General features: G+C 35.9%; 1 protein-coding gene across 1 annotated transcript in view; it reads right to left on the bottom strand.

Annotated features, from left to right (window-relative positions):
• Positions 1–16,134, bottom strand: part of si:dkey-61l1.4 (collagen alpha-1(I) chain) — a 51,568-nt gene that overhangs the window by 20,064 nt on the left and 15,370 nt on the right. The window contains exons 5-9 of the mRNA XM_051108734.1: positions 15,607–15,735; positions 14,754–14,888; positions 4,213–4,830; positions 1,678–1,722; positions 1,475–1,594 (exon numbers count right to left, since the gene is read on the bottom strand). Coding sequence (XP_050964691.1) covers positions 1,475–1,594; positions 1,678–1,722; positions 4,213–4,830; positions 14,754–14,888; positions 15,607–15,735 — 1,047 coding nt within the window. The remainder of the gene's footprint in view (positions 1–1,474; positions 1,595–1,677; positions 1,723–4,212; positions 4,831–14,753; positions 14,889–15,606; positions 15,736–16,134) is intronic.

The raw sequence follows: 16,134 nt of genomic DNA, 5'->3' as shown, positions 1-16,134 counted from the left end.
TATTTCTCTTAAATATATTATTAATTTGTGTGTATTTATATATACATAATTACTACACACAGTACACAGACATATATTAGGCAAACACAAGCGTTTATTTTGTACGCGATTATTCGCAATTAATCACAATTAATCGTTTGACAGCCCTACTGACAAACACCCTGCAGTTCCTTCGCAAACCCCAGTTTTGGAAACATTGACATAATATAATGTTTAATTCACTTCATAATGTTAATAACAATGAATTTAACATATTTTTCTTGCATTTTATTAACAATATGATACAATATTATCCTATTTAAATCAATGTGATAAACAAGTTAGGTCAAAAGCAATCTAAATGTAATCATAATGTAGTTTGATTATATTGAAATAGAGATGAAACAGGCATTAAAAGGCCAGTTAACACTTTAATGTTCAAAAATTTAATCATCTAAATAAATAACGTTTTTAGATATTTTTTGTCCTTTTTATCACTGGTCAAAGTGACAAAAATCTGTGAAAAAGGCATTAAATGCCATTTATATATTTAATAAAAAATGACATGTAGTGTAGATTTATATGAACACTAGGCTAATATTTTTTGCCAAAAACATGGACAAAATAAATTGACTTCATTTTCCTAAATAATAGCCAAATTATACATTACACCATACGAAATCTGATCTTCCATATTGAAGTACTTAAATAAGTTCCATGATGAGCGGCTATAAAAAAAATTCACATGCTGTAATGACTTTTTCATCTAAAAAAAATCTAAATCAAATCATATCAAATCAAATCAAACTAGAAGTACTATTTTGTCACCTGAAACTTGTGGGGCAGTCAGAAAAGATGTAAAAAAACAACTGATATGGATCACAAAATCAATCTTACAATGTAAGTCTTAGTCTTTAAGTCTTTAAACTCCCTCACCTACCACCCATGGCTCAATATACACACATGACTCCTTTTTGGAGGACTAAAGTCATCCATCATGTTTGAGGATTCTGCCAAATGATGATGAAAAAACAACATTTGGATATTCTCCACACACACACAGACACACACACAAAAAAACATTAAATAATGCCAAGTTGCCACTGCACAATCATAAGCAGATATTCACAACGGTTTCGAGTTATGAGAATCTACAGGGAGCTCAAACCTGAGGTTTTACAATTACACTTAAATATATGCTCAAAAATAGACAGTCACAAATAGATAGAATACAAGGCCTGGCAGGAACATAGAAAGACTGGGTCATCCAGCAGTTTGAAAGACACAGGGCGGTGGCTCACTGCACCATATTCATGTTTGCTAGGGATGGGCAGGATGATCGATTAATTTATCTAGATTCATGTAATTTATGCCAGTTTAGCTCATTTAAATTGTGGTACATGATGTTCATGGCTAGTCAGACTACAAACAGAAGCTGAAACTATAGAAGACACTCCAGTTAAAAGATCCTACAGTACGATGTGTTAAGACCTACCCTAAATGCAGCCCAGTCCTCTTCTGTGTTCCTCCAAAGGTACAGGACTGGGAGTCCTGGTGGACCTGGAGGTCCTGGAATGCCTCTTGGCCCATCTGCTCCTTGGTCTCCTTGAGAACCCTATTAGGACATACAGATACAAATCAATCTGATGCCATCTTTACAAAACACTGTAATGAGTTTTATGAAATGTGAATCTTCACCTTATCACCCTTGTATCCAATATAGCCCCTTTTCCCTGCACATCCCTGTGCAAACAACAGATGCAATCTTAAATTCTTAAGGTCATGCATATGAAGTAACTTTGTGGTATTTATAAAAAGCATTTCACCACAGCAAAGTGTGAGGTTACTGTCATCAACCATCATACTGAGTTTGTGGAGGATTGGTTTCCATGTTCAAATATATACATGGAAATCACGACACGGTAGAAGCAAAAGACTTTGAATCCATACGAACCAATTAATATTTATAGGTCCATTCCCTTTTTAATCTCATGTATATTACGTAAGGCGACACTCTTAGACATGCCAATTTGTAGAGTGCTGCCAAACCTCAAACCTTCTGCAAAGTGGACATTTAGAACTACGGCCTTATATTTGGGTTTCATACTGGAAAGCTATCATTCAGAAAAGGGCAGATGTAGTAATGTATGGTTACAGATGTGAAGCATATTCAAAGAAATGGCTGTATAAACTACATTAAAAGATGAAAAGATTACATAACATTCAGCTTTAGACAATGACGTATTTCGAAACATGACCAAAATAAATTTGATTACATAGGGAGAGGAAGAATTAGTTTTTTAGACTAGCAGTTTAATGTGGCTTGAGTTCACAACAGTCTGTTTCTAGCAGATACAACAAACACTGGCTGTTTGCAAACTGAAAAGTGGGTAAGTTTTCAGTTCCAACAGACAGGAAGAGGGTGGGGAAAAAACCCCAGCACTGTAAATCACAAAAGACATTAGGTATTTTTAATTTGCACTACCATCATAGCAGCTACTTGTTTTAGCTGCAATTTTACTCCTAAGACTGAAATGCTGAAGTTTTCCATACTGGAATACTTGATTCTGATTGGTCAAATCACAGCATTTAGCGGTTATACGTTTCCTAAAAAAAATATTCCATGGGTAAAGGGTGAAGCACTTACCCACACAAATTTTGCATCGGGTTCAAGTTTTTCATGCAAATTTGCTGTGTTGACCAACGGAATTATGCTTGGTTTAAAAGTGACTACTATGTAAGTAGTCCTGCGTGCATCATTACACTATTGACAGTCAAGTCAACCGTTTTTGAGGACAAAATTTCACTAATGTGGCCGTGCCTTCAGTCTGCTACCAAATGAAAATGGCACTACTTTCACTTATAGATTCAAACAAATGCAACTCTGTCCCAGTCATTAACTGTAGTAAAAATGACCTCAGAGGGCTTCAGTACTGATGTTAGGCTACTGTAATTTTGTTGCAATAAAACAATTTAAACTCTTAAATGAACTCATTTCATTCATCTAAAAGTATAATATCTATACATTACCACTCTGAAACAGTGATTCAACACTATAATATATGTTATTCTAAATATAATTAATCAAATGTTTATGGTTTTATAGTATATATAGTAATGATACTACGCAAATAAACAATTTTAACAATTCAAAGTTTTTTGTACACAGATTCCAATTTTGCAAATATTACAAAAAGCAAATTATGGAAGAGCTATGATTTTTAAAAGAAAATCATAAAAGAACATGTAATTTTATTGGACTTTAGTAGAGAATCCTGATAGAGCATGTGATTTCATCAGGATTTTAGTATAAAGTTATGGAAAAACATGTAATTTCATCAGGAGTTTAGTAGAAAATCATGGAAGAGTGTGCGATTTCATCAGGATTTTAGTAGAAAATTATGACAGAGCATGTGATTTTATTGGACTTTAGTAGAGAATCCTGATAGAGCATGTGATTTCATCAGGATTTTAGTAGAACGTTATGGAAAAGCATGCAATTTCATCAGGATTTTAGTAGAAAGTTACGGAAAAGCATGTAATTTCATCATGATTTTAGTAGAAAATCATGGAAGAGCATGTGATTTTATTGGACTTTAGTAGAGAATCCTGAAAGAGCATGTGATTTCATCAGGATTTTAGTAGAAAGTTATGGAAAAGCATGTAATTTCATCAGGATTTTAGTAGAAAATCATGGAAGAGTGTGTGATTTCATCAGAATTTTAGTAAAAAAATCGTGGAAGAGTGTGCGATTTCATCAGGATTTTAGAAGAAAATTATGACAGAGCATGTGATTTTATTGGACTTTAGTATAAAATCATAGAAGAGCATGTGATTTCATTAGGATTTTAGAAGAAAATCCTGAAAGAGCATGTGATTTCATCAGGATTTTAGTAGAAAGTTATGGAAAAACATGTAATTTCATCAGGATTTTAGTAGAAAATCATGACAGCATGTGATTTTATTGGACTTTAGTACAAAATCCTAATACAGTATGTGATTTCAACAGGATTTTAAAATCCTGGAAGAGCATGTGATTTCATTAGGATTTTAGAAGAAAATCATGAAAGAGCATGCGATTTCATGACTTTAGAAGAAAATCATGGAAGTGTGTGTCATTCCATCAGGATTTTAGTAGAAAATCATGATAGAGCACGTGATTTAATCAGGATTTTAGAAGAAAATCGTGGAAGAGCATGTGATTTCATCAGGATTTTAGCTGTGGTAACTCACTCTTTTCCCTGGAGGTCCAACAGGCCCTGGAGGTCCACTAAGGAGCTGGTATCTTTTTCCGTCCATGCCTAATATAACATCACCATGTTTAAACGCAACTCCTTTCTTGCTTGAGTGTCTGTAGTCAACTTGTCCGCTGCCTGCAAGCGATTCATATCCTTTTTTTGAGTGAACACTGGCCAAAGGCTTTTTAACTACTTCTATGCTTTTTGAAGAAAGTAAGAAACCTTCTTCAGTCAGCTGACTTAACTCAGGATGGACTGTAGGCCTGACCAGACCTTTCTGACCAGCTGATGTCTTCACATTTAAAATAGAATCCAGGTCAGCAATGTCCCCAGAGGGCTTCAAAGGGAGCCGTTGAAGACGGCCTTCAACCAAATCTGTTTTCAGTTTTTGAGAGGTGAAGTTCTCCTCTAATGATTTAAAGGTGGTGGACTGGATCTTTTTGTCACTGGTGTCCTTATACCTGCTACGCGTGCTAATGGCGGGAGACGTGAGAAGGTCAGACTCGTCCACCACTACAAAGCCACGAACTGAATGCTTTGAAGTTCTGTTAGGATAAGACGAAATGTCCCATTCACTATGAAGACCTTCATTCTTAGAAGAGACACTGGAGTTCTGGAAGAGAATTAAAAAAAGAGACAGACTGTGAGGGGATTTTTGCACGGCAAACAAGATTAACAAAATGCTAAGGGGATAATCCATTAAATATTTCAGAGTGAACACATGTCGCACTCATTAATCATCTGCAATCCAGTTTAACCGAGTACAATGTTGCACTGTGGGTACTGAAATCATGTCATTGTTATTCCTTTCAGCACAGACTGTTTCCACCCTATTCACTAAAGTCAGTGCTACTTAGCTGGTGCATATAATGACTGCATTACTGCTGTCCACAGAAAGCTGGTAAAAAACCAAACTCCATTTAGGAAAAATACATTTATTGATCATGGCTGCAGTTATTCATCTAATTATAGAAAAAGTGTGCAAAACATTCAGGCAGGATGGAGTTGAGCACCCTTTCTGCATTTTCTGGTCAAACAAGAAACAAGCGCCAGATGATCACCAAATCAGTTACCATAAAAAGTGCATACTGCACAAAGTAGAAACATGATCAATTACGATAAGGCAATGGCCTACACGTGATTCTGAGCTCAGAGACCCGGAGGCTCCATCCTACTGTCCTCCTCTCTTTCTCTAACAATAAGCTACAGAGAAAGAGCAGTCAGGCACTTAACACTGTAAGGCGGCCGCCTCAGATGAGAGGGACACTTGATCCTCTCAAGGGTGACACAGCTCCCCAAATAATTGTTTTACCCTCCTCAGTGCTACAGGTTACATCTTTGGCTGGAACTGTACTGAACACTGGAACAACTCCTGTGAGAGAAGCTGGAGCAGAACCAGATGATACAAGACACAATTACACTTTGTTCAGAAGATCGGCCAGTGGGATGTTTGAGAGGAAGTGAGTAAATGCATTGCATATCCCATGTTAAAGGTTTAAATTGCTAGTTTCAACAAATAAAACACCAAAAATTCAAAAGAGAGAGAGATATTAATTCAGTTTCCCAAATAAACACAAAACCTATCATAATTGAAAGAAAACAAGCTGACCAAAAGTTTGAATCCAATATTAGGTGATAATACAGCATAATGAGATATTTATAAGCCATTTTAAGTAGGCCAGTCATTTTTGCAATTTTGTACCATATGAAACCATTTTAACTTCCTAAACTTCCTTGTTAAACATTAGAGCACACTAGCATGATAAACAGCGCATTTTCCCCATATTTTATTTTATATTGACAAACTTCACTCTTAAAAATAAAGGTGCTTCACAATGCCATAGAAGAACCTTTTTTGTCTAAATGGTTCCATAAAGAAACTTAAACATCTGAAGAACCTATTCTGATTCACAACAGGTTCTTTGTGGTGAAAGAAGTTTCTTCAGATTATAAAAAGGTAAGAAAGAGATGGTTCTTTAAAGAACTTTGACTGAATGGTTCTTTGTGGACCCAAAAACAGTTCTTCTATGGCATTGCTGTGAAGAACCTTTTAAAGCATTTTATTTTTAAGAGTGTTGTTAAATAATGCTTTTTGCACTCAAAAACTGAAGTGCATAAGCACTGATCAATGAGGAGGCCTAAGATAAATCAGCTCCAAAAAGAAATGGAAAAACCTGTCCTAACTGAAAGAAAACTGACAAAAAACAGAATGCAATATTTAGTGATACTACAGACAAGAGAGCTATTTTGGTAACACTTTACAATAAGAACCTTAACAACATTTGTTAAAATGAACTAAAAATGAACAATACTTCTACAGAATTTAATAATCTTAGATAATGTTATTTCGGCATTTACTAATGCATTATTAAAATAACAAGTTGTGATTGTTAACATTAGTTAATGCACTGTGAACTAACAAAAACAATAAACGACTGTATTTGTACTAACTAACATTAATAAAGATGAATAAACAGTGTAATAAATGTATTGTCCATTGTTTGTTCATGTTAGTTAATACATTAACTAATGTTAACAAATGACACATTGTAAAGTGTTACCGATATTTTTTGTAGGCCGGTGATTTTGACCATTAACACCACAAGGTGGGGCGAAAAAAATCTAAGAACAAAAAGTAGTTATAGTCTGTGTGAGCAAAGTCAGTATATTTTTGTCCTTTGTGATAACATTAACTACCATTTTCAGGAAAAAGAAAATCCTCTCTGGATCAAAATGACCTGAACACAATGTAAGGATTAAGCAACATTTTACAAAAATAAGCTTGCAAGGCTTTGAATTATAGAGACATAGAAACAGGGATGAACTAACTTCATACATCTACTAAAATAACCCTGAAATAAGTTGTTCGAATAATCACAGAAATGTCTCTGAAAAGTAAAGCTAGTTGTGAAAAAAGCTTCAGCATTGTTTGTAGATGCCACTTGTTTGTAAAATTCACCATGCAATTCATTTAAAACATTTACAAGTACGACTTATGAGTCCAAAATTGTCTAAATACTTTCTGGGATCATTGGCCATCTACACTACACTGTCATTTGTGGTTTACCATCATTTGTTTATATTCTAACGATGACAATGACAATAAATCTGAAAGTCTATAATGCTAAAGATCTAAAACTGAAGGTTACTGAGAAATCAGTATCAGATGAAGCATCTGCCAGTGAGAAGGTCAGAACTACTAACTCAGTCTGGACGTTTTACAGATATAAACAAATGTTTCACAAAGACTGCAAAATGATGAAGCAGAATGTCAGAGCTTGGAACTCAAGGCCCTGGGCAGGATATTATCAGTGTTCATCACGGCTGACCCAACAGTGAATAATGAAGAGACACGCCATAAATCATGGTTAAGACACAGGTATGAGGGAAATCCTTGCAGGTCATTTGTTGAGGGACCCAGCTGGGCACATCTGACACTCCCATCAAGAAATCACCTGGAACATTTTTGTGGATCATCAAAAAGGAAATCAAGGTGCAACTGGTTGAAGAAGAAGAAAACTAGACAGTATATAGTTTACTTGGCTATCAATGACCTTAGCACCTCAGGTCAATCAGATTATCTAGACAAAAACACCCACTTAACATGTTGTTGACCTCCAGTTTTATTGGTGTCTTACGATCTCCATAACCTCCATTCAAACTGCACTTTCCAACCCATTCACCCACTTAGTTCAGCAAATAAACATGTTCATGGGAAGATCTCCATTGTTGATTTATGAGGAAAGATCTTTATACTCACTTTTATGAAAGCTAAGGTAATACAAGAGCTGTCTAAACACAATACTGCGTGATGTTTCACATTTGCACATTTTGCCTTACAAATAAAGCAAGCAGATAAATAGATTAAAAAAACAGCTCATAAAATAACATTTCTATATAAAACAAAATCTTTTTCATGCTGGTTTATGTGATATGTGCACTAAACATCCAAACAAACTCAGAGCATCTACTAATGAAAAAATTAAATGATGCACAATTAAAAGGAAAGACATGTATTTGTTTCCTACCATGGCTTTCCATTTGCCCTCCACATGCAATCCAAGCAGAAGCAGATCTAGTACAATGTAGCATCCCATACAGACACAGCACACCATGATTGCTGGAGATACACACTGCACCACAGTCTCTGTATCCCTGCTAAAGATCCCAGACAGTGCAAGCTTTCTCCAAGTGCCCTCCCAAAGAGAGAACCTCCCAGACACAGGAGCTGTGCCCAGGCTTCAAACACTCAAGCCAACTAAGCCTTCAGGCAGCCATAATATGAACAGCACCCAAATAAAATGTGCAATAGCCACTTGCAGTGTCCTATTTGACTAGTGTCTACAGAACAAAATGGGCTATTAGGTCATCTTCAGGGTGACAGAGGATATACACCACTGTTTGAACGTTTGGGGTCAGTAAGATTTTAAGTTATTTTAAAATAAATCTCTTATTTTTCACCAGTGCTTAATTTATTTGAAACACAGTAAAAATAGTAATACTGTAAAATATGATTACAAAATCATCAATGTTACATGTAAGATTGCAAATGTCTTAACTATTACAGTCAACTTAATGCATCCTTGTTAAATAAAACTATTCATTTATTGAAAAAAAGAAGATATATTTAGAAGACTTACAGTAAAAGAGCTTCATCCAAGAATAAAAATTCTATCATTTACTCACCACTATGTCTTTCTGCCGTGAAACATAATAGGAAATGTTTAGCAGAATGTTCATGTTGCTGTTTTCCATATAGTTAAAGTCAATGGTGAGCAAAAGTACAAAACCGTCAAAGAAACGTACCATAAAAGCATCATAAAAGTGCTCCAGACGACCCATGTGCTGTATTCCAAGTCTGCTGCGACTAACAGAAAGCGAAAACACCCTCTGCTGCAGCTCTCAAATCTCATTTGGCCAATTCTGAATGTGAAAATTTGTTATGAGACACATGAACCAATGACATTTGGCATCAAACCTTTGACGTGCTAAATTATCTGTGATAATGTGAACATGAACGACATTTTGAAAGCTACAGTGGTGAAGTACCACTGGATAAATTTCAGTTTTTCCTCAAACACATTGACTGGTTTCAAAAGACTCAGGATTGGCTGTTTTTATGAGCCTTTCAAGGAAAAGTTTACCCAAAAAAGAAAATTCTGTCATTAATTACTCACTCTCATGTCGTTCCAAACCCATATGACCTCCATTCATCTTCGGAACACAAATTAAGATATTTTTTATGAAATCTGAGAGCTTTCTGACCCTGCATAGACAGCAACACAACTGAGACGTTTAAAGCCGAGAAAGGTAGTAAGGACTTCGTTAAAATAATCCATGTGACATCAGTGGTTCGAATGTTATGAACTATGACAAATACTTTCTGTGTGCAAAGAAAACCAAAACAACGACTTTAACAATTTCTTCTCTTTCGTGTCAGTCTTTGATGCATGTTTGATGCACAAGAGAGCATACACACGCCATGGTACTCTTGCGAACGCGTGTCAAAGATTGGCACAGAAGAGAAGAAATTGTTGAATAAAGTCTTATTTTTGACTTCTTTTTTGCACGCACTTTTTCGTAGCATCATAAAATTAAGGAAGCAGTTCACCTCCAGAACAAAAATTTACAAATAATTTGTCTTTCTTTCTTCAATCGTAAAGAAATTATGTTTTTTGAAAAGAAAATTCAGTGAATTTAAAAAAAATGCAGTTTAAATGCAGCTTCAAAGGGCTCTAAATAATCCCAGCTGAGGAAGACGGGTCATATCTAGCGAAACAATCATTTATTTATTAAAAAAAAAAAAGAAAAGACAATTTATATACTTTTTAACCTCAAACGCTCATCTTGTTTAGCTCTGCGTGAACTCTGCGTGTGTATTCCAGTTTAAGACAGTTAGGGTAGGTCAATAAACTCCCATCTTATTTTCTCCTCCAACTTCAAAATCATCCTACATTGCTGCAGAAGTACCGACCCAGAGTTTACAAAGTGAACGTGCAAAGATGATCAAACACCCTTTACAATAGAATCAACAATGATTTTGAAGTTTGAGGAGAAAATTAGATGGGAGTTTTTTCCAACATACCCTAACTGTCATGAACCGGAATACACAGAGTTCACGCAGAGCTAGACAACACTCAAGTGTTTGAGGTTAAAAAGTATATAAATTTTAACATTTTTTTCAAAAATAACCGATCATTTCGCTAGATAAGACCCTTCAACCTCGGTTGGGTTGGTTTTGAGCCCTTTGAAGCTGCATTTAAACTGCATTTTGGATGTTCAAACTCATGGGCACCATAGAAGTCCACTATATGGAGAAAAATCCTAAAATGTTTTCCTCAGAAAACAATTTCTTTACAACTGAAGAAAGAAAGACATGAACATCTTGGATAACAAGGGGGTGAGTAAATTATCTGTAAATTTTTGTGCTGGAAGTGAGCTTCTCTTGTAAGGTCGAACTACTGATGTCACAGACTATTTTAACTATGTCCTTACTACCTTTCTGGGCCTTGAACTTTAGTCAGTGTGTGGTGTGTATCTTTGGGCATAAAAAAAGATCTACAAAGTTACAAATGTCAAAGTCCACTCCAAAGGGAGATATTTCGTTTTTAAAAAATCCCTTTTCAAGAACTACAATGAACTGCTCCTTTGGACTACAACGTTTGTTTTCCGCAAGCAATGATGTCACAACGCGGTCCATTGAAATATCATTAAATTAAATGATGTCCCTCCATTGAAATATCATTAAATTAAATCCCTGGGGTGGGCACAAGCATTGATTCAGAGCAGTAACACACCACAGACTTGTGCAGTGTGTGGTAAGAGATTTATTCATCATACAGTGTAGATAGCTTCATTTATAACGCAAGTGTTTTTTAAAATTCATAAACGTGCACTAGAATAGGCTAGGCTAATCAGTGATGATGTTCTTGGTAATGTTAAGCTGCTTTTAGCCTTATGCTGGAGCTGGTTTCGGGCAATGAAACTAAGTATGTAAATAATTAAATACATTAGCACAATAATATTATGTACTGGCGATCTCTCAGGCTGATGATAGGACCCAACACTACTATAGCATATTGTTTACTCACCCTCCATGCATCCTAGGTGTATATGACTTCCTTCTTTCAAACGAATGCAATCGGAGTTATATTAAAATTTGCCTCACACAGCTTTGGGGGGTTAATAAAGGCCTCCTGTATCGAATCGATGCGTTTTTGTAAGAAAAATATCCATATTTAAAACGCAAGAATCACTTTAATCTAGCTTGCTCTAACAGTTGTACATGGAACTTGCTTCTTCGAAAAGGGGTGTGGCAGTACTGAAACACTGTCTAAGCTGTTCGCCAATCGCAACACAGTGGGAGAGCTAACCAATCCCAACACATTTAGTTTTTTGGAAGGCGGAACCCGGAACTAATCGAGTCATTTGTGCCAGGCTGGGAGAAATGTATTGTAATAATGTAAATTATGTTAAAAATAATGCATTCAACCACTAAGCATGAAAGCATGTTCTAGTACACAATAGTAACAGAATTTTAATTTTTGGGTGAACTACTCCTTTAATAGCTTAATAGATAAGATAGAAAGACAATGTCAGTTTTAGAACCAAATTGGAAGCTATTTTACATTTCGCATAAACATAAAGGATTTCTGTGTCACTGCTGAACCGTGACAAATAGAAAACACATTCAGACAACTAAAGCCTGCTGAGACTGACACACACACACACACACACACACACAAAAGCAGGAAAGATGAGACAGATTTATGAAAGCACTGGTGAACCATCAATTAGAAATGACAATTTGTTCCAGAAATAAACTTGATGAGGTTACTCTAATTCAAAGCAAGTTTTGAAGCAGACCTCCAGCTCTCAGAATCAAAGCAGTGGGATGCTGCGTGACCACAAGGTCATTAAAACAGAGAGGATTAGTGGTAATGGCTGCCATAGTAACAGAGGTAACTCAGGGAGATCAATCACAGATGAAGACTCTCTTGCCTGACTTTCCTGTGAGACCCTGACTCTGAGGTTTTCACAATTTCACTGGCGGTGGGTGTTGGAAGCTACGATTCCACATAGCCTAATTAATCAAGCAGCAGAAACCACAAGAAATGATGGGAGATGGTCTTTTCATCTGACATATTCAGTGTGCACGTATCCAACATGGGGTTTGTAAGTCTGAGGCTCCACTGTATGTGCGTTTATGTAAACCTGTATTTCTTTATGGCTGAATATTAAATGAAACTTCACACTTTTTTAATATCTACTTTATGACTTATTTTAGCTTCAGAAGGGTGCACTAAATTACAGTGCAAACATTATAATTACATGTCTAACATTTATGAGGCCAGAATATATGGATGATAGACAAACACGACGGACATGTGCAGAACAGAACTCCCACAGTTCCTCTGCCTCGTCTATATTTACTCCATACAGGAAAGACCAAGAGTTAAAACCCAACCAAATCTGAGATTATATCTGCCACAATATTCAATTCTCAAATGCTGTTCACTAATTACCCACTGTTTAAGGGAGGACTATACTGCCAGTAGTTCATTAAACTCTGGTTATCTGATAACAGACAACATTATGTACAGTCAGCCTCAATTCCACCTCAAATGAAACCATATCCAGATGCAGTGGTGAGCTCAGCACCATCTCCAATAGATGGGACAGTACTGGAATTCCCCTATGCAAAATGCCACCTCCTGGAGGAAGATGTGTAATGCAGATTTGCCTTGATCTTTGACCTTAAAGCTGTCCACTGTTACATAATATAACTGTTATCTTTGTGTCATTTGTAGTGTGTGAAACCATAACAGAACACTTTTGTTAGCTCACTTCCTGTATTATAGGCTGCAATGGGCCAAACAAGCTTTTTGGACCAAAAAGGGCCAAAGCTTGCTTTTTGGAGATTTCAGAAAAATGGACACATCTCTATTCTGTTCAAAAGTTTTCACCCCTGCCTCTTAATGCATGGTTTTTCCTTCTGGAGCATCAGTAAGCGCTTGAACCTTCTGTAATAGTTGCATATGTTGTCCTCAGTGTGAAAAAGATGGATCTCAAACTCATACAGTCATTGTTGGAGAGGGTTCAAATACACAAAAATGCTGGAAAACCAAAGAATTTGTGGCACCTGAAGGATTTTTCTGAAGACAAACAAGGGACTCATCAACAACTATCACTAAACAACAACAACAACAAAAAAAAAAACACAGCTGTGGATTATTCAGGTAATAACACATTAAGAATGAAGGGGGTGTAAACTTTTGAACAGGGTCATTTTTATAAATTCAATTATTATTTTCTTGTGAACTATATGTAAACATATTTTATGTGAAATATCTTATTCAGGTCAGTTCTAAATAAACAATAACATGCAGTTTGTATCTCTCTTATTTTCTTAAAATAATTAACATTTTTAATGATTCTGAAATGGGGGTGTAAACTTTTGACCAACTGTAAATTGGGCATGTTCTTCTGCTTGTAAACACGGTCAGAACACCTGTACTCTCCTGAACATGCGTCAAATACTGACACAGAAAAGAAGAAATTTTTAATTAAGTCATTATTTTTATTTTTCTTGCGCACAAAAAGTATTCTTGTAGCTCTGTAGAAATACCAATTTCTTTAACCCTATTAATGGCACTGTATTTTTTTTAATCTCTGCATATACTGTATGTGTATTTCTGATACTTGTCTATAATGTGTGGAGAATTATTTTTTTTCTGAGAAGATTTTCAATATACTTTGTACATGGCACTTATACATGACTGAAATTAAATATTCAATACTAACAGATATCAATAAATTAAAAATGCTGTAAGATATTGTTTACCATGCTGAATCATATGATATATTGTACATCCCTGCTTTCAATGAAACACCCAAACAGAGGACTGTGGATGATGCTACACCCACAGCCAACTATGCAATGTCTAGCAAAATACTGCAGGTAATCTTTAACAATCAGTTCATAATATATGTTAAACATCGGCCCAGGAAACTTCTAAAAGTGTGTCCTGCAGTGCACAGAGCTCACTTAAAGCGCAAAGCAATATAGTGTCTAATGACTTTCCAGCAAGATTTGGAGCCATTCCTGGAGTATACCAGCAAACTCTCAGGCTGCCCGGACTTACTCTCCTAGATGGGGTGTTTATCAAATACGGCCCCAGCGTCTCAGCACAGTTCCTCTGTGTTACAGCACCGTGCTGAAATGAGACAGTTCCCATGATGATCATTCATCATCGCCCTCCCCATGTAGGAAAACACAGCAACAGCTTTATGAGGACAAATGAGAAGTCCGAGTGATCCCTTCTTTCCCATTTATTCAATTTCCTAACCTCTAAAGTCATTCATCTCTGTTCCCCAGCTGAAGTTCATTCTCCCCACATTGTACACACGCTTTGTCCATTCATAGCTGCATAATTACTCACCGTGTCTGTATCTGATCTTTTATGCTATGATTTATACACAGATTGACTTTTTGGGTCTGTAATTAACACTGGGATGTTTCTTCTTGTCTCTTACCGAATCATGTGATTCTCTAGGTTCAGGCCTGAGCCCTGGAACTGAATGTATATTGGCAGTCTCGTCTGAGCTGGTTGAGGGATTTGATGAGAAAGGCCTGTCTGCTGTTGAGCCAGCTGAGGATGACAAAGGGCTCTGTAAGGTAAATGGAGCCAAACAAGATGTCAAAACACAATACTTTCAGTGTGGAAAGATATTAACAACATGAAACGTGAAGTGTGTCATTTCAAAAGCATTACAAAAATCAATTGCAAAAAAAAAAAAAAACTTCCTAAACACTCCCCCCATCCGCTATTGGTGGACAAGTACATTTAAACTCACATCACTGGTTGAGCCAATATTGATGTGTCTGGAGCAATGATACATTTTTCAGCCAAAAAAAGCTGTACTAACGATTATGTTTGGATGGGAGTAGAGTTAATTTTTTAAAATGCTAACAAGTTATTTCATTAATTTTAGTCAATTTTATTCAAACTAAAATGCTTTCTAATTTAAGAAAAAAGTAAAGTTTTGCAATTTTGCACAAGAAAGTGTATAATAAAATATTTTATATATCTCTAACATTATTGACCATGATTGACATTTGAATGACCATTTAAATAATTTTCCCTCTAAAAAAACATTAACTGTGCATTATCAATAACTTTAATTACTTTTAAATTAAAATAATTTAATTGTGCACAATGCACTTTTTTGTCCACAATGTCTCTTTTCATTGATGAAAATGTTTTTTTAAATCTCTCTTTACTAATGACTATTTTCAGCAGTAATTTTACAAGATTAGGACTTAAAAATGACACAACTGAAAAAGATCTAACTATTTGTATAACTGCTTTCAAGTCCTCAACTGTACCTCAGTGCTACTTTCTGTCTTAAGAAAGCTGTGTCCTTTCATAGGTTCACACATATGCTGAAGAAGAGCACAATGATCTTTGGCAGCATTTGCATCTCCCATTATGAAGGTCATCTGTCTCAGCTCTCCCTGTGAAAACAGACACAGACGGCGAAGACAAATCTGAGCTATGACATCAACCACATACCAATCCATTAGCTGAACACTGATTTTACAGGAGTGTTGGTCAAATGTTCACTCATATGCCTCATTGATTTAGAATTAATAGTGAACTTTATACCACAGTCGCCATGATAAAAACCCATTGTAGGCCTTCTGTGCCACTGAAACTCTTGGCATCCTGTTCTGTGACCATTCATTTTTTAAGTTTAAGTGAATGAGATGATGGCTTTCACAGTTGAAAGGCAAATTGGTGTGGCAGCCAGACATGTTTCCCATGACGCATTGCTAGTGCTACTTCAGCAGGATAGCTCTAGTTTCTTTAATAAACATTCTTCTACACAACTGTGCTGCAGTAAGATATATTAG

This window comes from Labeo rohita, chromosome 5 (assembly GCF_022985175.1).
Source record: "Labeo rohita strain BAU-BD-2019 chromosome 5, IGBB_LRoh.1.0, whole genome shotgun sequence".
NCBI classification, from domain to species: domain Eukaryota; kingdom Metazoa; phylum Chordata; class Actinopteri; order Cypriniformes; family Cyprinidae; genus Labeo; species Labeo rohita.
This window is presented reverse-complemented; position numbering and strand designations above follow the sequence as displayed.